Raw genomic sequence first — 25,476 nt, 5'->3', positions numbered from 1 at the left:
AACTGGCCCTCACAACTGTTGATAAAGCCGTGGAATGATGGAAACCCAGACTGGTTAAAAAAAAATCACTGTATATTCCTTCTTTAATTTTGATGAATTAACTCCACATTATTTGGCTTCAATTAAGTCACTTTTGGGTGAGGGACACAACAAAAATGGCCCAGGACTGAGTCCAGCCTGCAGGTGATGTTTTCTTATCTTAGAGCCCCTCCCCCCTGGGTATGGACACTCAGCGGCCCTCTCCAAATAGAGCCCAGTACTCCCACCACAGGGGCACACTATTTCTCCCTGGGTAAAGGCAGCATCCAAGCCTGGGTTCTATTCTCTTCTAGAATATTCCGGAATGGTTCTAGAATATTCTGCCTCCGGCACCTGCTTGATTTATGTTGCGATGAGAAAGGTCCCATTCTCACTCAGCCACTTGGGGCAGGTTCCCAGGCTTCGGTTTTCCCAGACACCCTTGTTAACACAGTTTCTAAGAGAGGCCATGGGGGCTCTAAAATGCCAGTTTCGATGCAGTCAGACTTCTCAACTCCCGCTGTACTAGGCACTGGAATGCGCTCATGCTGGACGAGGCTTGCAGGCGGCTTCTGGATGAAGTCTCCCTCCCGGGCTCAGCTCTAGGGGGTAAAGTGGAGTTCAAGAGGACTCTGATGGTCAGCTTCCTCTTCAAGTTCTACCTGGAGGTTCTGCAGGAACTGAAGAGAAAAGTAAAGCTGCCCTCGGAGTCTACCGTAAGTGCACTGGAGGACAGTGGCAAATGCGCTCACACATAGTCATGGTCTCACAGTACTGAGGCTAAAGGCCTTGCCCACGGTGCCATCGGGTAGCAGGAGGCTGAGTTCACAATGAGTTCAAGGCCTGTCTGAGCTACGGAGTGACACCCATCCCCAAAAATATGTAATAAACGAAAACCAGAGGCATCATCAGAGCCGGTTCCTCCTGAGAACTGTGACACTGTTCCACACCTTTCACACGGCTTCAGATGGCTTGACCTAGCTTCTGGTGGCTTGCTGGTGACCTTTGCTCTTCTTTACCTTGCAGGAATTACCCTGCTGTTGCCTTTACACAATGCTGCCCCTGTGTGCATGTTTACATCCAAACTTGTCCTTCTAAGAGGACGTCAGCCATAGTGTCAGCCAATTCTAATTCATTGACACCATAGTAAACATCCCATCTTGTTTGGATAGGTCACACTCTGAATTTCTGGAGGTTTGGGAAGGTGAAATTCCAACCATAACCCTGCCTCTGTCAGCAACTTGCTGCCCAGGGTTCCTAGCTTTGTCGCAGTTCGTGCCATTTGCCTTGTAGGGAGCCTGCTACTGTCTTCTAGAAGTCCTTGATCTGGGTCAGCCTTTGTCAGCCCAGTGTTTGTTCTGAGATTTAGCTCTGACAAACCCCTTTCAGTTCTCAGGTGTTTCCGTGCCCCAGCACAGAAACATTACAAGGTCTCCGACTCCACTCTGTAATTTTTTCCTTTAAAATAAACTTTATTGAAGCACAATTTACAGTAAAACATGAGGCAAATAATATATGATTTAGCCCACCTGTTTTAACTTAGTACACCAACTGAACTTAAATATAACACATTTTCATTGTCCCCTTTGGGTCATCATTCCCATCCCTGACTAGACAAACACTAACCTGCTTTATGGGACTCAAGTTTCACTTTGCTTAGTCTAGCATTTTGTAATCATTATGAAATGTGATGTCAAATTTTTATGTCTCAAAAAGTCAACAACTGATATGTATACTACTATCCAAATGGCTTTCTAGGTTTTCTGATTGCAAACTTCTGGAATCAGTTAACCAAAATATTTACTCTCACACCTGTTCTCCCTGCCCCGTCCTCTCACTCCCTCAACCCTTCCCTGACCATGATCACAACTCTCATCCTTCCCTGAACTCTGCTCCTCAACCACCCCCACCCCATGACCACTGTCCCTAACCTCTGAATTTCAGACAAACACCTGCACTTCATTTCTCAGTCGGGACACCAGAGCAGTCTTCCAGCCTTAGAAAAAGATCCTGGACAAAGCATTCAGATTTTTTTTTCATTTTATTCTGGAGTGGCTTATTCAGCCTAGAGTTGCCTTCCTAACACACACACACACACACACACACACACACACACACACACACACACCATCTCCTAGCTCCCTCCAGGGACATGGAGATCAGATCTAACCAGTCATCCAAGCCCTCGCTTGAATAGGGGGTGAGCAGGCACTAGGGTCACAAAAAGTGAAACCCTGGGGGGGGTAACTAGGCCACCCCTCAGTGCACTAGGAGCCATTCTACATAACCCAAACCCAACTAATCCAGACTAACCAGTCTCTCTCATTGCGCTGAGCCATTCCAGGACAGCCAGCACTGTCCAGTGATTGCAGACCGGTTCCTGAGCGCTCTGGAAGATTTCCAGGTCACTCTACCCCAGGGAGTCCAAACATACCAGGTCAGTGAGTTTTATTTCACTGTAACCTACACTGAGAGATAAGCTAGAGCTGTGTGGACCAAGCAGGCTATTCCCAGGGTGATTTTCAGTTCTTTCTAGGTGTTCCTAATCAGGAGGCTCTGAGCCCCAAGAGCAGGTGTAAGAGGAGCACAGGGCTGCTCTGCCAGAGTGGTTTGCTGGCAGGCAGTCATTGTCACTTCAATGTGATATTATTGGGGTGTTTGTTTAATACCTACCCAGAAGAGTAGCGGAGCCCAGGGGCTCAGCCTCTAGCCCAAACTGTGTATGTCTAATCTCCAGTCAGTAAACAAGAGGCCAGCTAGTGACTAAGCTGGAAGGACAGTTTAGAAATTAGCTGTTCTTTTTGGTACACAGTCCTCCCCATCACACACACACACACACACACACACACACACACACACACACACACACACCAGTGCAGCCTCAGAGAAAAGGTCCAAAATAAACTCTTTGGGCATCAGTCTGGATCTGGGAGATTTCCTTCCCATCCTGTGCCAGAGGCCCTGGTGAGTTCTCACTCAGATTTTGGTCTCTCTCTGTGGGGCATGCTGTATCACTCTAGGCCTCATAAAGAATGATGAACACGAGCAGGTTGGCCACTGGAAGGGTGAACAAGCAGGACAGAGAGACCTAATTGTCAAACAAAGGAGCTCAGGGTACCACAAATGCAGGAAGTGATGAGTCCTTTCACCTACTTCACCGTTCTGTCAAAATGTTGGCCAATCAGAGGCATTGCTATCAAACTGAAATGACAATTCCTCACTCTAGTTACATCATGAAATGGCCGTGCTCATCATCTGAATGGCCCCAATGTTTGTTGCCCAAGGGGGGTGCCCTGTGACTCCCCCCTGAGTCACCTAAGCCACCCGAGATGAAAGGTTTCTGTGCTAATTCTTTCTCTATAGAGAGTGGATCCTCATCAGCCTCTCCAGGATCCAGTTGGACGTCCCATCATGCATCTGTCAGGTCTTAAACACGCCACAGGGGAAGCCATATTTTGTGATGACATCCCCAGGGTGGATAAAGAACTTTTCATGGCTTTGGTGACCAGTACCAGGGCTCATGCAAGAATCATGTAAGTAAAGCAAAACTTTTCAAAAACCTTTTAAAGGTATACCTCAGGGTTGCTTCAAAGGACCGTGCCCTCTTCTGCAATGTCCTAACCCAAAGAGCTCCATAATGATAAAAACATATCTAGAAGTAACCATCTTGGGAGTGAGGGGGGCATAAGGACTAGAGATACAGTTCACTTGGTAGTGTTCTGGAACACTCTACCATGCACAAAGCCTAGGGTTCATTCCCTAGCACCATATAAAGCCAGCACACGTGTAAACCACTGTAATCACAGCAGGTAGAGGCAAGAGGATCAGAGGTTCAGGGTCATCCTCACTTACAAAGCTAGCTCCAGGCCCAGGTGGACTACATGTGACTCCGTCTCAAAAAGTAAAATGTTACAGTACTTCTGTTTGCTCTCCAAGGTCATAAAGCCTCACCCTGCCGCAGCCTCATGCGTGACTCAGCCACCCTGCCACCCTGAAACACCAGCTTCATTACTGATTAGGAAACAAATACTGCCACACGCTTCCAAAGGAGCCGTGTCTCCGTGCCCCGCTTCAGCAGCCGAAGTGTTCCCTCCTGGCCCTGTAGCAGGTCCCCTGGAGTCTATTCCATGGCAGGTTCACTCTGGTTGCTCAGGCTGGACTCCTTGTTACATATTTTTATTTTCAACTATATTCCATTTTTCCCTTGGGTTTGAGACCCTCAAAATTTGCTGATGTCTCCTTCTTAAATGTCTCCCTATGTTCAGATCAATTGATTCATCTGAAGTCTTTGCCCTACCTGGTGTGGTTGGTGTAATAACAGCTGAAGACATTCCAGGCACCAATGGTGATGACAATGACAAATTGCTGGCTGTAGATGAGGTATGACTGGCACATGCTTTCCCAAATGCCTGTGAAAGTGGTCACCAAGGACCCCTGTCAGTCAACTGTCCTTGCCTCCCAGCTTTTTCTACCATGGAGATGCAGAAGTGCCAAGGTCCTAGCTGCTCTCTACCCCAGTGCCTCTATTAACCTTGCCTTTCTGAAGCTAGGAAATAGCATGTTAAACAAAAACTAATCATAGATCTGATTCAGCCGCTACGTGCCTTTGAGCTCATTTATCTGAACTTATCTGAAGAGTGAATATATGGAACTGATCTATATCAGGATAGAATGTTCTAGAAAGATCTAGAAAGGAGGTGTGGGGGGAGAAACACAGCCACATTCTCTTACTTACATGGAACTCTCACCATCTCTCACTTTCCTTCACTAGCTCTGTTTATTAAGTTGTCTTGGCTGTCACTCACTGGTCTTGTCATTCAAATTCAACAATCATTTACTGACCACCCTGACTGAGGGCCAGAGCACCTCAGCTTCTGCTCCAGCATTCCCACCTACTTCATGCCGTTGGAGTCCACCATCTTTAATGGAGGAGTGATCATAACACACTTCATTCTATCACAGGCGTTAAACAAGTGAATACACTCGAGGTACCCAGGACAGAGGGTGGCTTCTGAAGACTCACTAAGTGCTGGCTATTGTCACATTTCAGGAAATTCCACACACTCTCTCCTTCATCCATGAAGGAGATCAGTGGGGTTTTATGTTTTGTTTGTTGGGTTTTGTGAGGTTTTGGGGTTTTTTTGTTTTGTTTTTGGAGTTTTGTTTTTTAATCCATCAGAAGAGATTGACTGTCATTTATCAGTCTATTGGGAGCTGCCATAATAAAACCACTTAAACATGGCCTGGAGAGATGGCTCAGTGGTTAAGAACACTAGCTGCTCTTCCAGAGGACCTGAGTTGGATTCCCAGCACCCACAAGGCAGCTCGCAACCATCTGTAACTCCTGTTCCCAGTATCCAATGCCCTCTTCTGGTCTCTGTGAGCACTACATGCATGTGCGGTACAGACACATGAAGGCAAAACACCCACACATAAAATAAAAATAAATAAATAACCCTCATGAAAGCAGCACATAAGGTGGGGGCTGAAACGACAGAAATGGATTTTCACAGTTCTGGAGCTGAGCCAGCTCACGGTGTCAGCAGGTCTGCCTTCCTCTGCGGAATCTCTTCTTGCTTGCTGATGGCTGCCCTTGCATTGTCTTCCTTTTGCATTTCCTCTGTTCACCCTTCCTTCTCCCACAGGCTCAGCAGTCATATTGCTCAGAGCCCCACCCTTACGACCTCACTCAACATTCATAGCCTGTGTGAAGGTCCTGCTGACAAATGCAATCTCATAGGTGCCTTAGTATAGGAATGGGTTGGGTAGTTCAGTCACCTGACAGCAGGGGCCACACACACATTAAGCTCTTAAATGACAGGATGGAGGATGCATGTAAACACAACATGACAAGGGACTCAGCTGGTTCATGTTCCAGTCAATCTCTGGGACTTACACTCTCTGAGCGTAGTGGCCAGTGAGTGAAACTCACCTACTTTTTGTGTGTGGTGCTGAAGGTCTAACCAGTGGTCTCACAGGTACTAGGCAAGTGCTGAACCACTGGGTATAACTCAAGACCTTTTTAAATTATTTTTAAATTTTTACCCAAGCACATGTGACTCCAGTATGGCTATTTCTGTTCAGCAAAGACATCTAAGATGCCAACCACTGGTGTAGTTGAGCTTGGCTTCTATTCTGTTTGCTTTAAAATTATTTAGATTAGTTTATTTATTGTTATTATGGAGCAGAGTGTGGAAGATGTGGAGGTCAGAGGACAACTTTATGGAGTTGTTTCTCTCTCCATCCGCCTTTAACTGGGTGCCAGGGATGGGCCTCGGGGCCCCAGGCTTGTACAGCAAGTGCCATTACACACGGATCCATCCCCCTGGTCCTCCATCTGCTTATGTATGTACTCTACAGGTGCGCTGTGTGGGCCAGGTCATCTGTGCCGTGGTTGCAGAGACTGATGTCCAGGCAAAACGAGCAACTGAAAAGATAAAAATCACCTATGAGGATCTGAAACCTGTGATTTTCACCATCCAGGTAAGTAGGGCTGGACTGGTGGCTCAGTGGCTAAAAACACTTGATGCTCTTGCAGAAGACCCAGGTTCTATTCCCAGCAACCAATGCTGGCTCACAACCATTTGTAACTCCAGTTCCAGAGGATCTAACACTGGCTTCTGACTTCTGCAGATATCAAGCATGTGTGTTGTGCATCAACTTATATACAGGCAAACACTCAGGTACATAAAGTAAAAATAAATCTTTAAAAAAAATTACAAAGTCAAAAACATCTTTGCAAATGTCTCAGTATTAGAAGACTAACTCAGAATCTTTTTTTCTCCATTTCGCATCTGCTTGCTCTGGAAAAATCATTTTGCTCTGGAAGATATTACTTGTATGAGATGAAATTATTTTGGCTCCAAGAAACAGGAAAAAAAAGTCAGGATAGAAGTTTCTCTGTCACATTCAAAAGCCTAGAAGTATCCAGGCCCACTGAGGCAGATGTACTGCACCTAAGCAACTTAGTGAGACCCTGACTCAAAACAAAACCTAAAAGAAAGATGGGTGTGTAGCTCAGTGAACTCAGTGGTAAACATTTGCCCACTGACAAAACACAAGAAAAAAAGACTGGACGTTAGCAGCCCAAGGCTTATATGATATGGTAGTCTGTTTATGCCTACTTATACAGTTTATATGGTATGTTTTGTGCTAATATAGCAGAATCCCCAAGACTGGGCAATGTATAATAATAAACAGGAATTTATTTGTCATGATTCTGGTGTCTAAGAAGGTCTAAAACTGAAAGGCTGCATCTATCACTGCATTATTCCAGAAGACAGAAGGGGAAGGGAGTAAGGAACAGAGAGAAATTCACTTTCATAACAAAGCTATTCCACTATGGTTATTACAATAACCCATCCATGAAGGCAGAGTCCCCATGACCTAATCACCCCCACAGGCCCCACCTCTCAAGTCTGCTGACCTGGGAGTTAGGCCGGGACACAAGCCACAGCTTGCGAGCTGTGTGTCAGGAATCCAGATCCTTCTATCCAGTCTCTCTGTAATATATGGTTTCCATTCTGCAGGTCACAGCTTTTTCTAAAATAGCTACTGAAGCTTTAGCCACGAAATCCACATTCCAGACAACAAAAGGAGTAAGAACAGGTACCCCTAACACCTTTAAGAACATTTCCCAGGCATGGCATGAGGGCACATGTCTTTGATCCCAGCACTTGAGCAGCAGACCTAGGCAGATCTGCCTGTGAGTTAGAGATCAACCTGATCTACATAGTAAGTTCCAGGAGAACCAGGTACAACGAGAGACACTGTCTCAAAAAACCTAAAAAGTGAAAATTAAAAAGACCATTTCCTGGTCCCCACAGGGAGGTGTGTCCGTTGCATATGCCTTTTGTAGTTCATTGGCTTAAGTCCAGCATCTGCCACACCTAAGGCCAAGAGAGCTGGGAAGCACAGTTTATTCCAGGTGACTTGTGTATCTACCAAAGACATGGGACCCTGTTACTTGAAGAAAGTGATGAAAGTGAACATTGGGAACAATTATGTGGAGCCTAAATGTAATGAGAATTTCAGGATGGAATTCTATAGAAATTTCTACACTAATTTCTGGTTCTTAGTGACAGGATTCAAGTTATGTTTCTGAAGAAAATAATGGAGTGAGAACATAGAAAATTCAAGTGTGGACTGATGTGTTAATTGTATCATTGCTTTAACAAATACCTGAGATGAACACCGTATAAAGATGACTCACAGCTTGGGAAGTTTCGATTCACGCTGTACCAGGCAATACATTGTAATGGGCACACATGGTGAACAGAAGCACTCACCTCATGGCTGGGCCTGAAAAGGGAGAAAAGGAGAAGAGCAGGTCCCACCATCCACTTTGAGGATGTGTCTCCAACAACCTAAAGTCTTCCGTTTGTCCTCACTTGTGAAGGGCTCCACCATGCTGGGACCAAGCTAGGGAGGAGTGCCAAGCTGGGGACTGAGGCCCTGACTCAGCACAGACCCAAGCTAGAGCAACTTGGACTTGCAGTCTCTAACTTGGTGAGAGCCAGATTCAGGAAATCAGACTGAGGAAAAACAGCTTGTTTCTGGGTTCACAATATACCGTAGTGTGCAAAGGCCTTGGGGGACCGTGGGTACAGTTTTAAGTATGCCTAAGTGGCACCAGTCTTTTGATGTGCAGGGTTAGGAAACCGTGGCTCTTAGGCTTTCTGCACCAAAGCAGCTCTGCTCCAGTTCCCATTTGCCAAGTTTCAGGAATACAGGCTTTCTTGGCCTTTCTATCTAACGTGGGCTTGTTTTTGTTGTCTTTGTTGTTGCTTTATTTCCATTTGAACTCTACTTACCTGGAGGGATAAATGACATGCAGAGGACACATCATGACCTGTCTGAATAGAGATCAAATGTCTAGAGTGAACAAATAACCCTTTTATTACAGAAGGTAGACTACAAAAGCCATATATGCCAATTGTAATTCACCCAACTACACATTAACCTATTTACATGAATATTGATATAAATATGTGTTATATATCTGTGTGTGCTATGTATATGGCATATATCATAAAAATGAATATAAAATGTATTTCATAAGAGAGACAGTAGCATACAGGTACTAGATCCAAACTGACAAATTTGAATTATGGCTGTTCCCCTTTTTACCTGTGTGTTCTTAGGCAAGGACTTACATCTGTGTGCCACAGTTTTCTCACCCATAAAAGGGGAGTAATGACGTGCACCTCATCAAGTCCTCATAAAAGTAAATGAGTTAATGAGTGTAAAACAAGATAATCTCTGCTCACAGTGCTCACTCCATATAGCACATCTCATCAGAAGGTCCAGAGTCTTTTGACACACTAGCATCAAGGCAATAAACCTATTTCTGTGTTTGCCACTGAGACTTGTTGAGGTTGAAGTGTGTGCTGGATGCTTTTATGTCAACTTGACACAAGTTTTGGTCAGTGGAGAGGAGAGAACCTCAACTAAGAAAATTCTTCCACCTGATCTTTCCTGGACAGAAATGGAGGAGGAGCGGATGGGGGATGAGAGCAGAGGGAAGCAGGGGGGAAGGGATTGGGAGGAGAGGAGGAAGGGGAAGCTGTGGTCAGCATGTGGAATGAATAAATAAATAAATAAATTCATTGGAAAAATAAGAAAAGAAAATGCCTCCAAAAAATCAACCTGCAGGCAAGCCTATAGTGCATTCTCTTAATTAGCGATTGATGGGGGAGGGCCCAGCCCACGGTGGGTGGTGCTGTCCCTGGGCTGGTTGGTGGTCCTGGGTTCTATAAGAAAGCAGACTGAGCAAGCCAGGGGGACCAAGCCAGTGAACAGCAGCCCTCCATGGCCTCTGCATCAGCTCCCAATGCCAGGTTCCTTCCCTGTTTGAGTTCCTGTCCTGACTTCCTTAAATGATGAACCATGATGTGGAAGTGTAAGCTGAGTAAACACTTTCCTCCCCAACTTGGTTTTGGTCACAGCCTTTGATCTCAGCAATAGTAACCCTAATTAAGACAAAGTGTTAATTAAGAAAGTAAAAATTGCCAGGCCATAGTGGCACATGCCTTTAACCCCAGCATTGAGGAGGCAGAAGCAGGCAGATCTCTGTGGGTCTGAGGCCAGCCTGATCTACAAAGTGAGTTCCAGGACAGCCAGGACTACACATAGAGAAGCCCTGTCTTGAAAAACTAAAAGAAAAAGTAAAAATCTCGAATGTGGTGTTTATTTTCCATTGTTTTAAGAAGCCGGGCAATTGTCATTGGGAAAGGTGACTTTTTGTTTGCAGAGCTCAGGGCCTTAGGTATGCTGGGCCAGTACACTCTGAGTCACTTTCCCAGCCCTAGGCAAGATGATTCTAGAAACTAAACCTGGGCTTGCACGCAACCTGTCTCACATTTGCAGCCTGGCTTTGAGAGTTATTTTCTCCTCTCTAAGCCCCATTTCTTCATCTTAAAAATAGAGGTAATAATAGAATTAATGCAAAAATATATAGATGCATACATATGCACTGTTATTATGTTGTGTGTGGCATTTGTTTCTGAGGAGATATGAACAGATAACTACTCACCCCAGACAAGTAACCAACGATAACAGACTGAAATAATGATGTCACCGAAGCCCAACTCTGTGCAGCAATGACTTTATAGGGGTTACTTACAGGCACATGAGGGATGACTTACAGGAGCACCAGGAATGACTCAAAGGCAGTTGTGTCACAGAAAGCCCTCCCTAGTATGAGTGATGGCTCTCAAAAGCTGGCCAGTTTTAGGGACTTCCTGAAACCTCTGTGTTGCTTTCTGAGACTTTTTCTTTAATGTGTGTAGGTGTTTTGTCTGAATGTCTGTGCACCACTTGTGTGCCTGGTGCCCAGGGAGCCAAAGTGGCTACGAAATGGAATTGAATGGTGTGAGTCACCACCTAGGTGCTGGAAATGAAACCCAGGTCCCCTGGAAGAGCAGCCAGTATTCTTCACTGCAGAGCCAACTCTCCAGCCACTACTTCTTGGGTCCTTTGTTTGTGTTTTGTTTTGTTTTGTTTTGTTTTGTTTTGAGGCGGGGTATATAAAGCTTTGTAGCTCTGGCTATCCTGGAACTATGTAGACCAGGCTGACCTCAAACTCACAGAGATCCACCTGCCTCTGGCTCTCAAGTGCTGGGATTAAAGGCATGCGTCTCTATGTGCCACTAGCTTCTTGAGTCTTAATGAGCCTAGATTCAGTGTCCCAGGCATCCCTGCAATGTAGCACCTATCAACTCAGAGGAAATTGCCATGTGACAGTTTGTCACAAAACAAACACTCAATAAAAAGTAGCAAAGTAGCTGCTCTCACTGTCACCATACATAAGAAAGGAAGGTTGTGGACTCTAAGGCTTTTGGAGTCCAAGAATCCAAGTGACAGGTGTCATTCTGAAGTGCAGAAGGACATATTGGGTCTGCAGTGTTAGCAAGGATCAGAAGTGGTCGGAAGTCAGTCCACAGAACCAAATAGTAGAATGGCTTCCATGTGGGAATCAGTTCCCACCAATGTCAGCAATCAGATGTGGGAGAAGAAGAGGGGGGGGGGACAAAATCTAGTAAAGCCCTTTGGGAATATGTCAGATACCCACAGGAATGACATTGCAACCTTCCTGCCCTTGTCAAAAGATGAGGACCTGTGTCCTCTCCCTCAACCCAGCCTCAGCCTTCTCAAAACCCTGAGTGAAGAAGAGGCTCGCGCACACAGCTACCTAAGTATCTAACACGCTTTTTCCCTGGGGAGAAGTGAAAAAGGAGGGTTCAGAGCCTCTCCCGAGACCCACGCTAAAAATGAGCAATTAGCATCTGCCATCCTGGACCATCCCGCATTGACTCCAGCCCTCAGTTCTGAACATGGCTTCCTTCTTGGGTTTCCCCAGTCCTTCTGGCCGGTTTTCTCTGCAAATGTAGAAGACATTCCTCTGACAGCTTGGCTGCTCAAGAGCTCTTGAATGCCTGGCACCTTTCATGTGTCCCAGGAGGCAACAATATGGGGAATGTACTAGCAGCCAGTAACAAAACAGGATGATTAGCTTTGTGTCTTTGGCCTTTTACATAGGATGCTATAAAACACAATTCATTCCTGTGCCCTGAAAAGAAACTTGAACAAGGAAACATCGAGGAGGCGTTTGAAAACGTGGATCAGGTGGTTGAAGGTAAAGAGTTCGGGAGAATTCCTAGAGTCATTCCTTGATTCCATTCGGAACCAGCCTTCAAGGGCGTATGATTTCCCCTTGGGAGGCTTAGCCTCTGAAGTCCTGGAACTTCTCCAAATTTACCTTCCTTCTCAAGCCTCTGGGCATCCACGTGCCTATATGTCTATGTTGTGTTTGGAGGTGAGAAGTCAGGAACAGGGTAAGTAGGAGAAAATTTCTAAAATTTGGTTCGTCGAGGGCAAAGAAACAGAAACTAGAACTTTTAACTTTCAGAACTATGATCCCTGAGACAGGCCCCCTCAATCGTCCAAGGTAGAGGTTCCTTACTGGGTGATGCTGCAGGTGGGCAGCTCACATCTCACTTGGTTTAAAATGTCCCATGATGGCAGCTTCCAACCAGCACACACCTCCAGGCATGTTCCTGCGCTTGCCCTTCACAGGAGAGGTCCATGTGGGAGGACAAGAACATTTCTACATGGAAACACAGAGAGTTCTGGTTATTCCAAAGACAGAAGACAAAGAACTGGACATGTATGTGTCCACACAGGATCCAGCCCATGTGCAGGTAAGGTTCAGCAGGACGCCACCATCACCTTCCTACCTCCAGCATGGCGGTCAGCCTCCATAACACAGGTGGCAGCCACTTCACCGAAGGAAACTTAGAATCTAAATGTTGGATATGTGTAATGCAGCTGAGACCCCAGGACCATTTTAATTTTCTTCCTGCTCCTATCAACTATAAAAGAGCAATCCTGATCCCTTTTTCTTTTTTATGTATTTTTCTGCTCTTGGAGAATTTCATGCATATGTACAAACTATTTTGATCATATTCATCCCCCTACTCCTCTCCAACTTACCCCAGACCTCCATCACATCTCCTTCTAAGTCCCTGTTCTCTCTCTCTCTTTTTTAATAACCCATTGAGTCTAATTATGCGTGTGGTTGTGGCTGTGTCCTCTGGAGCATCAGCAACTGGTTGCTACACCCTCAAAGAAAAACGACTTTCCCTCCTCCAGCAATGTTAGCTGGAGGTGGGGGGGGTCTCATGATCCCCTCTCCAGTCTAAGCTGGAATTTGACAGGTAACTCACAGCCACTGTATTCATGACTGCAACAGCTATGTCATGTCCTGAAGACATACTTCTTATTGAAAAAGAAACTCCTGTGTTCCAGGATGTCCTTGAAGTCACTAAGTAGACAAGGTTAGTCTTAAACTTCCAGAACACCCTGCCTCTACATCCTGAGCATTAGAATAACAGACATTCACGATCATACAGGACCTATGCATGGCTGGAGCTCAAACCCAGGTCTTCATGAATCCTAGGCAAGTTACATACCCAGTGTGAGTGTGATTACTTCAAATTAAAACACTAAGTTTATTTCCATCAGGCTTAGTTTAACTCTGTAATTTAATGGCATCACTAAATTTTCCTATGTTCCATTTTATTCTCTAAAATAATCATTACAAATGATTTATAAAGTCAATATATCACTTTGGACCACATCTTATCTTCCAGACAGAAAATGCTCTAAGCTTCACATCACCCCCTTTATTATGGGGTGTGGAGTCTACTGTTTTTCATCTGTTCAAATCCTTTGGCTCAGGCATTTGACTACAAGTGCAGCTTCCAATAAGAACCAAGGATTTTGGTAGTTTTCTTTCTAGTAAATTAAGTATCTGCTCAAAGAGATTTTGGAAGATTAACATTTAAAAATGGCCCAGAGACTGGGAGCAGTGGTGTGCACCTTTAATTCCAGCACTCGAAATGCAGAGGCAGAAGGATCTCTGTGAGTTTGAGACCAGCCTGGTCTACAGAGTGAGTTCCAGGATGCCAGGGATCTCAAAACCCTGAGGAGAAGAAGAGGAGGAGGAGGAGGAGGAGGAGGAGGAGGAGGAGGAGGAGGAGGAGGAGGAGGAGGAGGAGGCAAAAAGAGAGAGAAAAAGAAAGAGAGAAAGAGAGAGGGAGAAAGAAACAGAGAAACAAAGAAATGAGTGGTCTCTGCTGTCTCCGCTCTCTTACACAGTAGGTGTTGAATGGTCTCTGCTGTCTCTGCTCTCTTACACAGTAGGTGTGAGTGGATTTTGCTGCATAGTTGTATTTCAGGAAACAAAACACTTGGCTGTCATTTTCCTCTGTTTAACCCTCATTGTCTCTTGCAGAAAACAGTGTCCTCTACCTTAAACATCCCCAGCAACAAGATCACCTGCCATGTGAAACGAGTGGGCGGAGGCTTTGGAGGAAAGGTGGGACGACCAGCTGTGTTCGGGGCAATTGCTGCAGTGGGGGCTGTCAAGTAAGTCTGCCTAGGAGCCAGCAGTGTGGGAGAGGCTGAGCTCAGAGGAAATTAGTAGCCTGACAAATCAGTTCTGGCTGCAGTCCTAGTCACCTGCTGGTGCCTGGGCAATTCCGGCCTGTCTGTTTCTTTATAATACATAGGTATTTCACACCTGCCCTACTACCCTTTGTGGTTTTGCAAAAGTCAGCTGAACCTATGGTATTGGTTGACTGCTTCCAGAACTGTGGGGCCCATTCCTGAGCTTCAGGGAAGATGAATTGCTTAGATGTGGGGCAGGGTGCCCTTCCTGGGTTCATCATCGTCCCCTAAGTCTTTGCTGCTTCCAGCCCAAAGTAGGGTGGAGTGAAGAAAGAAGGCTCTTCACCCTCCACCACGTGGTCTTTGGAGCGATCTCAAGAAAGACTCACATCTTTGCTATCCATGGCTCAGCATTCAAGTTTAGCTGGCGCTGACAGTGCGGGTCCCCGTTCATTGTCTTTGACTGGATTTGTTGTCAGCGTTGAAGAACCAAGAAGAGAAGGAGCAGGAGAGGAGAGATGGGAGAAGGAGCAGGAGGGGGAGAAAAAGAGAAAAAGGAGCAGGACGGGGGGGAGGGAGGGAAGAAGTAGGAAGAAGAAAGAGGCGATGAAGGAGAGGAAAAGGAGATGCTTACTATTTTGTCTGAGTTCCAATCAGTCTTCAAAGTCCCAATGTCCTGCTTCCTTGGACAGCCTCAGTGTAGCTCAGAGAAAAGTCCTTCGCACTGGGGCCTGTGTCTTCATCCCCAGCATAGGGTGGAGAGGAGCAGGGCTGAAAGCTCACCCCAGCATAGGGTGGAGAGGAGCAGGGCTGAAAGCTCACCCCAGCATAGGGTGGAGAGGAGCAGGGCTGAAAGTTCACCCCAGCATAGGGTGGAGAGGAGCAGGGCTGAAAGCTCACCCCAGCAGAGGGTGGAGAGGAGCAGGGCTGAAAGCTCACCCCAGCATAGGGTGGAGAGGAGCAGGGCTGAAAGCTCACCCCAGCAGAGGGTGGAGAGGAGCAGGGCTGAAAGCTCACCCCAGCAGAGGGTGGAGAGGAGCAAGGCTGAAAGCTCACCCCAGCAGAGGGTGGAGAGGAGCAGGGCTGAAAGCTCACCCCAGCAGAGGGTGGAGAGGAGCAGGGCTGAAAGCTCACCCCAGCATAGGGTGGAGAGGAGCAGGGCTGAAAGCTCACCCCAGCAGAGGGTGGAGAGGAGCAGGGCTGAAAGCTCACCCCAGCAGAGGGTGGAGAGGAGCAAGGCTGAAAGCTCACCCCAGCAGAGGGTGGAGAGGAGCAGGGCTGAAAGCTCACCCCAGCAGAGGGTGGAGAGGAACAGGGCTGAAATCTCACCTCCACTTTTGTCCCGTATCACAGTCAGCAGTTAGCATCTCTTGCACTCACAGCAGACCTTGTGGCTTCTGTGTCTCAAGCGTGGCCACACACAGCAACCAAATGAGCATCTAAGTCCCAATGCCTAGGCTAGCCACTACGAGCCCTGACGTCAGTATATTCCAAACTTGCCCCTTGACCCCACTGTGCACTCATGTCTGGAGGCAGTACCTCAAGATGCATCCTGCCTGATCAAACAGAAGTCATGCAATCAGTGACCTGAATACAGTATCCCAGATCTCCAGAGAGCAGGGGTCCCCAGAGGCCACAGAAAATCCCTGCCTCAAAAAACACATAAGAATTTTAATTTCAATATTTGATGGAAAGAAATTCCACAAAATTCTAGGACTTCTGAATCAGAATTTTCAGGGAAGGAACTGTACATTTAACTGATTTTTTCCTACTGATGTTAGCATTGCATTTACCCATTGACCCCCCTCCCCTTTATAACTAGTAGCAGACATATGCAAAATGGCTGGATTTAGATGAAAGTCTAATTTGAAGCCTTAGGGACAGAGCTTAGCTGACATGTGACATTAATCCCTTCGGACATACCTCCAAACATGAAGTTGCAAGCACAAAGATAATAGTAACTTAGTCAGGTGATAATTCACATCATGCCTAGAAGACTTTGTGCAGATTAATGGAGACATGTGATGGGCACATGGATAGAGAATTAAGTAAGTGGTACAAATGGATGGGAGGGTGGAAAGTGGATTGAAGATGGGACAGATCCACGCAATGAATACTGGGAAAGGGGGAGTCTATGATATTTATTTAGAGAGAGCAATCACTTACACAAAAATAGGTGTCAGCGCTCTATGGTCTCCGAACTGCAGTCAGGATCCAAGAGAGCAAGAGCGCCCACCTGTTCCTTCTTTTTTTTCCCCCATATATTTTTTATTTAATTTTTTACACGTGTCATTTTCAGTTCCCTCTCCCTCCCCTCTTCCCCCACCTCCCCAATCCTTCCAACCCACACCCCCACTCCACCCCCCCTCCACTCCCCAGAGAGGGCAAGGGCCTCCATGAGGGATTTTCAGGGTCTGTCACATCATCCCGGGAAGGGCCCAGGTTCTTCCTCATGTGTCCAGGCTGAGAGAGCATCCCTCCATGTGGCGTGGGGTCCCAGAGTCCTTCTGTATGCCAGGAATAAATACTGCTCCAGTCTCCCAGGTCCCACAGATTGCTAAGGCCTGATTCTCCCACGTACCCGTGACAGGTACATGATCTCTCCCTACAGCAGATGAATGGCTTTTACATCTTACAAATAGATGTGGGTAGATAGTAAAATAAGGATTTAGATACACAGATGGATAGACGGGTAGCTGGAAATTCAGATGAGTGGAAAGACAGGTGGGAAGGATGAATGGAGAATCTAACATTTGGTTTCTGCAGAACTGGCCGTCCCGTCCGTCTTGTTCTGGATCGAGAAGATGATATGTTAATAACTGGGGGAAGGCATCCATTATTTGGAAAATATAAAGTGAGTACTACATGTAAAATTATTAAAGTACCTCATTTTGTTTGTGTGGCTTTGTCCTTTTCTGTCATTTTTATTTTGCTGAATTCTAAAAGTAATCAGCATCTAAAATATCTGAAGATGGTCCTATTTTGGATACCCATGACATTTTATGATGAGCTTTTAATTTAGTGTATAATTGTAAAAAATGATGAAAATAAAAATTTGAATAATAGCTAAAAGACACTGTTTGAGGAGCTGGGACTAAGGCTCAGTAGATAAAGCACACAAGCCTGAGGACTAGAGATGCGATCCAAACCCACATAAAAGCTGATGGGGGAGACTGCCTGCCTGCCTGTAGCCCCAGTATCCAAGAGGAGGAGACAGGGCATCCCTGAAGCAAGCTAGATAGATAGATTAGCCAAATCTGTGAGGTTCCAGTTTGCCAAGAAGCCCTGCCTCAACAAATAAGTTGAAGTACAGTCAAGAATGATATCTAAGCAGGGCGGCACAGGCCTAATCCCAGCACTCTGGAGTCAGAGGCAGGAGGATCTCTGTGAGTTTGAGGTCAGCCTGGTCTACAAAGTGAGCTCCAGGATAGGCTCCGAAGCTGCAGATAAACCCTGTCTCAAAAAATCAGAGAGAGTGGCAATCTATGGAGCCTCTGGTAGTGGATCAGTATTTAACCCTGGCGTATGAATGGACTTTGGGAGACTATTCCACATGGAGGGATGCTCTCTCAGCCTGGACACATGGGGGAGTGCTAGGTCCTGCTCCAAATGATATGACAGACTTTGAAGATCACCCATGGAAGGACTTACCCTCCCTGGGAAGCAGAAAGGGGATGGGATAGGGGGCTAGTGGGGGGCAGGGGAGGAGGGGAGGGAGTGGGAAGTGGGATTGACATGTAAAACAAGATAGATTCTAATTTAAATTAAAAAATAGAAAAAAAACAGAGAGAGAGATCTGACATTATGCTGGAGATCTGACATTATCCTTTGGCTCCACACGTGTACACTCACACATGTGTGCACACATACATGGTTTTTAAAAAAAGCACTGTTACATGGAATAAGGATTTATATTTTTAGTGATTCCTTGAAGACAAAAAAGAAAAAGAAAAGAAAGATGCTCAAATCCCTGACTATAAGAATAACTCTTTGTAGAAGAAATGTTTAGAAACAATTTGACCATTTTCACTGCAAAATAATCTTTAACAGAAATCCACTAACAGGCAAATTTAAATCCTTCAAATCACACTCACTTCATTTTCCCTCAACTTCAGTAGCAACCCTTTTAAAAATGTTTGCTGGCATCTAATAGATGATACTATTTTTCAGATTTGTGGTTTAGTCTTTAGGACAGTTCTGTTGTGATACAAAGTTACAAAACAGCTTTCTTTGAGAATTGCTTAAGGTATACAAGCCTAATTTCTCACCTGGTTGTACCATTGCCTTTGATTACTACATAATTCTATTGCCTACATTGCTACTTACAAGGCATGTTGGCCACCCAGTAAGATGAGTCCATCTCATAAATTCTCCGACCTCTGTGCCCAAAGCTTTCCCGTAACAAGAGATATTATGATTCATCTCCATGTGTTCTGGGATCCCAAAGACTTTCCCACGAGGAGAAAAACCACAGACTAAATTAGAAAGAACGCCGTACAGAAGGGCAGAGAATCTGCCGAGAATAAGGACGATGAGCACGGCAATTACGTTCTGGGAGACAAGCAAGAACTTGAGGATTCCGTGCTGAGTGTGGAGCCAGGATTACCCATTGAAAGGAAAGGACTCAGGAAAACTTGGGTCAAGAAAGGTCTTCTTCAACCAGACACTGAAAGACAAGGCCACAGAGGTCGGAGTGCCACACAAGAGCAAACTGGAGGCAACGTCTGTCCTTGATCTGCTTCAACAGGAGACTGAGGGGCGATGCACACTTGGGAGGCACATTTTAAACAGATCAGTAAAGTGTCCATCATTTTGTGACAGGTAGGATTCATGAACAATGGACGAATCAAAGCCCTAGACATTGAGTGCTACATCAATGGAGGATGCACACTAGATGACTCGGAGCTGGTAAGTGCGTCTGAAACCAACTGTGCTCTTGATAGTGGGTAAGATGGAAACTGTCTAGATGAGTCTTGATGAAAAGGTGGTGTCTAATGTATGTGGGTGTCTCCCTTTGCTTTAGGTAACAGAATTTCTTGTTCTAAAGCTGGAAAATGCATATAAAATCCGCAACCTCAGATTCCGAGGTCGGGCATGCATGACAAATTTACCATCCAATACAGCCTTTCGTGGGTTTGGCTTCCCACAGGGAACTCTGGTAACAGAATCTTGTATCACAGCTGTGGCAGCCAAATGTGGGCTTCCACCAGAAAAGGTAAGATTATAACCGGGATCATAACCAAGGGTGATAAGGAGCCAGAGAGGGAGGAACTAGCTAGTGGTCCCAGGAAACACTAGAGAAACTGCACAAACTAACCCTGGCTCAGAATTTGAGGTGAGAGCTTCATTTTTTTCATGTCTGTGATGTGGACCTAACATCATTTATTTAGCCACTCCACTATTGACACACAGTCAGGTTGTTTGTTACCAGTTTAAGCTGTTAGAATGGTGCTGGAGAGAAGGCACAGCGGTTAAGAGACACACTGCTCTTCCAGAGGACCAGAATTCAGCTCCCAGCACCCACATCAGTGGTTCACAAGGACCTGCAACCCAGCTCCAGGGGATCTTGTGCCCTCTTCTGGCCTCTCACGGCACTATACTCACACGCACAAACCCACACATGAATACATAATTTTAAAATAAAACCTTAAAATGAACTTGCAATGACTACCCCGATACATATATGCTAGGGGAACAGACTGTCTTTGTCCTTTTGTCTGAGTCTGTCTATTGAGCAAACTCACAGAAAAGGAATTGCTGGTGCACTTGAAAACTTCTTTGAGATGCTGTCCAAATTTTACCATTTGAAAACATCATCCCATCCAATACACCAGAAGGCCGGTGGAGTATAACGGAACTGGAGCAGAGACAGGCGGACTCTAGCACTGACTGATGAAGATGCCATCCACTCCTTGATATTTCAGCCACACCCCAGTCCTCTCCCCATTTCTACCCTGTTTCCTCAATCCAGACCCTCTGCTCCAGCAAGAACTCTATGTGCTGTCTCTTGAACACCTTTGTCCCTAAATTCAGTGGGGACCTCCAGGTTTCCATCTCACTGGCAGAGTGTTGCTTTCACACCAGAGAACACCAATACTATACCAGAAAAATAATAGATTCTCAACAAGAAGTCATAAAAGGTGCCCATGGTCAGGCAGTGGTGGCACACGCCTCTAATCCCAGGACTTGGGAGCCAGAGGCAGGCGGATCTCTATGAGTTTGAGACCAGCCTGATCTACAGAGGACAGCCAAGGTTACACAGAGAAACCATGCCTGTGCACATGGATACAAAAGAGGAAGACATTACATCAGGATGAGGAGGAGGATTCTAAAAAAAACCCTGGAGATGACACTTGAGGTTCACCTTGAAGGCAAATGGAAAAGTAATCTAAGAAAATGGAACAGCATGAACAAAAGAATGGACCCCCTTGTGTCCTCGATCCCTTGGCTGTGAAATAAGAACAAGATGATTTACTTCATAGAGTTTCTGAGGACAAAATAATTTTTTTATTGAAACGCTCATCTTTGTAGGACTGGGAATGTAGCTCTGTGATAGACAGTTCACACAACATGCACAAAGTCCTGGGTTCCAGTCTCAGAACCACACATAAAATTTTTTTGGAATGGGCATTGTCTTAACCAAGTGTTGTTACTGGCAAAAATACAGTCATTCTTTTCCTTCTACTAGAACAAATTGGAGATAATGAAAACCTCCCAGGCATTTCCAGCAGGCTGTCTTTCTCTGGTGCTGAAAATTCCCAGGATATGAAGCAGATCCTATTCAAAAATAATTTTTAAAAGATTTAACCATGTATTCCAAAATACTTGAAGACATGCTAGCAGTCTGTTCTGCGATTTCTTTCCAGCAGAACAGTCTTCATCTATGATGGTAGAGCTTGTCACTTAAGATAATAGAACCTGTCACCTATGATGATAGAGCCTGTCACTTATGATGATAGAGCCTGCCACTGAAGATGGTAGAGCCTGTCACCTATGATGGTAGAGCCTGGTTTTAATTCACTCTCTATCAACTCTGCTCCATCCTCTGAATCCTGAAGTTTGAAGAGAAAATGGTGGACCAGTAAGATGGCTCAGTGGGTAAAGGTGATTGCTGCCAAGTTTGACAACCTGAGTTTTATCTCTGAGAACCAAATTGTAGAAAGAGAGAACCGACTGCCATGGATTGTTCTCTGACTTCCACATCTATGCCATGGCATGTACACACACAGACACAAACACACACAGAGACACACTTAGGGGTATCAGGAGACACAGGATGGACAAACAGACAGACAGACAACCCAACCTCCCCAGTCCTTCCATCACATTGCCTTTTAGACTAGTCACTATCAACTGCACTCCGCTTCAGAGTGAGAGAGAGACCCTGGTTGGTACATTAATGTGGAGATGAAAAATAGCCCCACCGTTCACACAGTCGCACATGCCATTGGGAAACAATGAGGGGATCTGTCCTCCCCACCAAAGTGCATGTGTGCTTCAGAGGAATGCCTTCTGAACACCCCCCCCCCCGAGGGCAGTCTGTCTCACCACAGGCATTGATGAAATTTCACACTTGTTTCAGGTTAGGGAGAAAAACATGTACAAAACAGTTGATAAAACCATCTACAAACAAGCTTTCAGCCCGGAACCCCTGATAAGGTGCTGGACTGAGTGTCTGGACAAGTCTTCCTTTCACATCAGAAGGACACAAGTGCAAGAGTTCAATCGGAGAAACTACTGGAAGAAGAGGGGCATTGCTATAATCCCCATGAAGTTTTCAGTTGGCTTTGCTGCTACAAGTTATCACCAGGTAAAGTTCATACACGGCCCACGGCAAATGACCCTGGTGTCTGACACAATCAGGGTCCAATGGTGTGTGCTGGTGTTCAGAGAATGCCACATTTCCCAGAGCACCAGGCCCCTCCTGAGTACACATAGGAGAAATGTCCAGAAATCTCCTGAGTGGCTATGTGTGGCAGTAGGGGGAAGGTCACCAAGAAATTTTGGTGACAAGCATGATGGGGACAGCAGCATGACTGCTGGGACCTGGTACTAGCCCCAGATTCCATGCTATTCAAAAGGAATAGGAGCCCACGGCACCGTTGTGTTTTCTGCTGAGGAGGGGGTGTTCCACATGCAGGAATCCTTGGGATACATGCCAAATCTCAGGCAGAGAACTCATTCCACTGGTCTCTGACAGCCGCCTCCCCAGGAATCTGTTGGTTTTGATGGGGAAGAGAGAGTGGGGTCCAGAATTGTCCTGGGTATAACGACAAGAGGAAGAGGCAAGTCATCCACAGGTGGATGCGAGGTAGAAAACCTAGCAATTGGGAGAGACTTTGAGTGTTGAGTATTTCGTGTGCATACCATCAAAAGCATTCCTCCATTCCTACCCACTACTGACAACAAGCTACACAACACACACACACACACACACACACACACACACACACACACACCTGCCCTGTGAAAGGGAGCCCCTCCTAGGATATAAAAGCAGCAGTTGATCCAAATCAGTCAACGGAAGTCAGGAGACCCAGAGATACCCTTGGCCCACCATTTGCTAGGTGTGTGACATTAAAGTTGTTCAGCCTTTCTGAACAACTTTAGCTCCCTCAGTTGTAAAGTGAGACTCAGAGTGTCACCATCTTAGGACTCATAAGGACTGGCTGAGAAAATTAATATAGAGCACTTGGCAAGATTCCTGGAATATTCTGGGAGTCAACCAGGGCAGTGCTAAGCCCGTCCCAGGAAAGCCCAGACACACCTCTTGTGGCTCTTGCTTCCCTGACAGGTAAGATAAAGTGGCCTAGACTTCTGGGTCATATGCCTGCCTGGCTCCAGTGTGACCATTCCATAAACAGGTACAAGGTTAGTTGTCACATCCACCATCTGGGTTGAATCAATGGCAGAAACACAATAGACCCTCATTAGCCACCAATGTGGTTTTTATCTACCACCAAATATTGTATGTTTACCAGACTAACTTGAACAACAGCTGGGTGACTAACAGACAGATTCAGCAACTGCACTAACTACCCAGAGCTAGCATAGACCCTACAAGTCAAGGATGAAGTCCCACAGACTACACTCATTTCTGATCCCACCTGTAAATGGTGTGCACAGGCTATTCCCACTTTGCCTAAAAGACCACTAAGCTGACAGTTCTTCTTATCCCCAGTTAGGTGCAATGGTTTTCTAGAACAACTCACATGAAAGCCTTTTTTCATTTTATTATTATCACCCCTTATGTAAGTGACACAGGTCAGAACCAGCCAAAGGAAGAGATGCCCAGGACAAGATGCTAGGGAGGGACAAAGCTTGTCTTGTGGGTGTTCACCCCCAGGGAAGAGCACAGAACTCAGGAAAGTGAGGAGGGACTGAAAAACCCCCTCACCACCACCACCACTGACTTACATACCTGCACACAGGCTGACCCCTCTCCCTAAACCTACCTGGGCACCTCCTCATTAGCAATGGATGGCACTTTTCAAAATTTAAGAAGTACCATGCCAAGAACCAGAGACAAAACTAAGCATCTAGTTTCTCAAAATGACACTACACCTCCTCTTGTCATCAATATGGCCACTTCTCACCTAAACCACAGCCCCTCTGCCCCTGGGTGTTGGTTTCTTACCTTGCCACACTCGAAGTAAGCCAGGTGATGACTTTTGGTCTGCATCTGAAAGGCCTCCAGCTTCCCCGCAGGGCCATAAACTCAGGCACCCAAGAACCACTTGGCTAAGCATAGGAGATGTCATTCCAGGTCAGCCAATGACTCACAAGGCTGGAACACCTCCTCACCAAGCAGGCCACAGGCTACAGTGAATAAATACTGTCATTAGCACCATGCACCTCTAAGTTTCCCACCCTCCACTCCCCCCACCCCCACCCTAACCCTAAGTCATCCTGGAGCCTCCAGGCATCTCCAGGGGTAACACCACTTGTCCATTCTATATAGCCACTGTAACTCCAACCTGCTCAAAGTTCTCTCTGGCACACAAAGTCGCACAAGACCACTTGCCCTGCGTGGAGACACTCAGAGCAGAGCTTGCCATGTCCCCAGGGGTGTCCTGTGGAGGCTACAGCAAACCATCACATGCTGGGCAGCTCAAAACCAAATGTATTCCCTCACAGCTCTAGAAGTTGGGATTTCAAACTGAGGGTGTCAGCAGAGCCGCTGTCCCTCCAGGGAGGAATCCTTCCTTGGCTCTTCTAGCCTCTGCTGGCTCCTAACCATTCTTGGCTTATGGCAGTATAACTCCACTGGCTGCTTCCAGCTTCCCAGCCATTGTCCCTGATGCTACCCCAGAGTCTTCTGATAAGGACGCCAGACATTTAATTTAGGGTCCACTTCTACTAGTCTAGTCATCTTAAATAAATGTATCTGCTAAAACTATTTCTAATAAAGGGCACATTATGAGGTTCCGGGTGGACACAAATCCGAGAGAACCACTCTTCCACCCAGGACTTGAAAGAGGAAGTATGGAGGAGGTCCGATAGGGTCAGATGTTGCAGGGAGTCTTAAGAGAATAAAAATGGGGGGGGGGGCCTAAATGTTGGACAGATGGAGACCAGGCTGAGCCAGTCAGGAAGCGAGGACAACAAAGAAGGAGTCAGGGTCCAAGAGGAGTGGAAGTGAGATGGGACCCGGGGACAAGACAAGAAGAGACGGGAATGCCATGGGGGGGTGGGATGAGAGACCAGATCCTAAAGGACCACTGTGACAAGGAGAGGAGCTTTCAGTTCCAGGCAATAGGGAGATTCGCTCAACCCACTCACTTCTGTCTCCTGACTCCATCTACTGTCACTTCAGGGGACCCTGAGCAGCACAAGGAGATTTGGGTCTGACAGACAGCCCAGCTCTCATAGAACCCAGAATCCACACCCTTATGCCCACGATGGCTGAATTTCAGCCTGTGTCCCCACCACCTTGTGACTTGCCTGAAGCAGAACTGTATGCTCATACCTATGTGTCACTTTGTTCGTGCTTATATGTCTAGATGG

General features: G+C 46.1%; 1 protein-coding gene and 1 long non-coding RNA gene across 3 annotated transcripts in view; one reads left to right on the top strand and one right to left on the bottom strand.

Annotated features, from left to right (window-relative positions):
• LOC101823275 (aldehyde oxidase 2) overlaps window positions 1–25,476 on the top strand; it is an 89,050-nt gene that overhangs the window by 27,675 nt on the left and 35,899 nt on the right. For both annotated transcript variants that reach the window (XM_040753581.1, XM_040753580.1), the window contains 12 exons: window positions 548–734; window positions 2,363–2,455; window positions 3,382–3,551; window positions 4,284–4,398; window positions 6,379–6,501; window positions 12,058–12,154; window positions 12,595–12,719; window positions 14,315–14,448; window positions 17,236–17,323; window positions 19,291–19,377; window positions 19,493–19,684; window positions 22,052–22,279. In XM_040753581.1, the coding sequence (XP_040609515.1) occupies window positions 548–734; window positions 2,363–2,455; window positions 3,382–3,551; window positions 4,284–4,398; window positions 6,379–6,501; window positions 12,058–12,154; window positions 12,595–12,719; window positions 14,315–14,448; window positions 17,236–17,323; window positions 19,291–19,377; window positions 19,493–19,684; window positions 22,052–22,279 (1,639 nt within the window). The remainder of the gene's footprint in view (window positions 1–547; window positions 735–2,362; window positions 2,456–3,381; window positions 3,552–4,283; window positions 4,399–6,378; window positions 6,502–12,057; window positions 12,155–12,594; window positions 12,720–14,314; window positions 14,449–17,235; window positions 17,324–19,290; window positions 19,378–19,492; window positions 19,685–22,051; window positions 22,280–25,476) is intronic.
• Window positions 22,274–24,568, bottom strand: LOC121142819. The gene is made up of 3 exons (XR_005879925.1): window positions 24,447–24,568; window positions 24,107–24,288; window positions 22,274–22,729 (listed from the first exon to the last, which is right to left on the bottom strand). It is a non-coding gene; the product is annotated as an uncharacterized LOC121142819 (long non-coding RNA).

Source organism: Mesocricetus auratus, unplaced genomic scaffold (assembly GCF_017639785.1).
Source record: "Mesocricetus auratus isolate SY011 unplaced genomic scaffold, BCM_Maur_2.0 Super-Scaffold_100010, whole genome shotgun sequence".
In the NCBI taxonomy this organism is placed as follows: Eukaryota; Metazoa; Chordata; class Mammalia; order Rodentia; family Cricetidae; genus Mesocricetus; species Mesocricetus auratus.
This window is presented reverse-complemented; position numbering and strand designations above follow the sequence as displayed.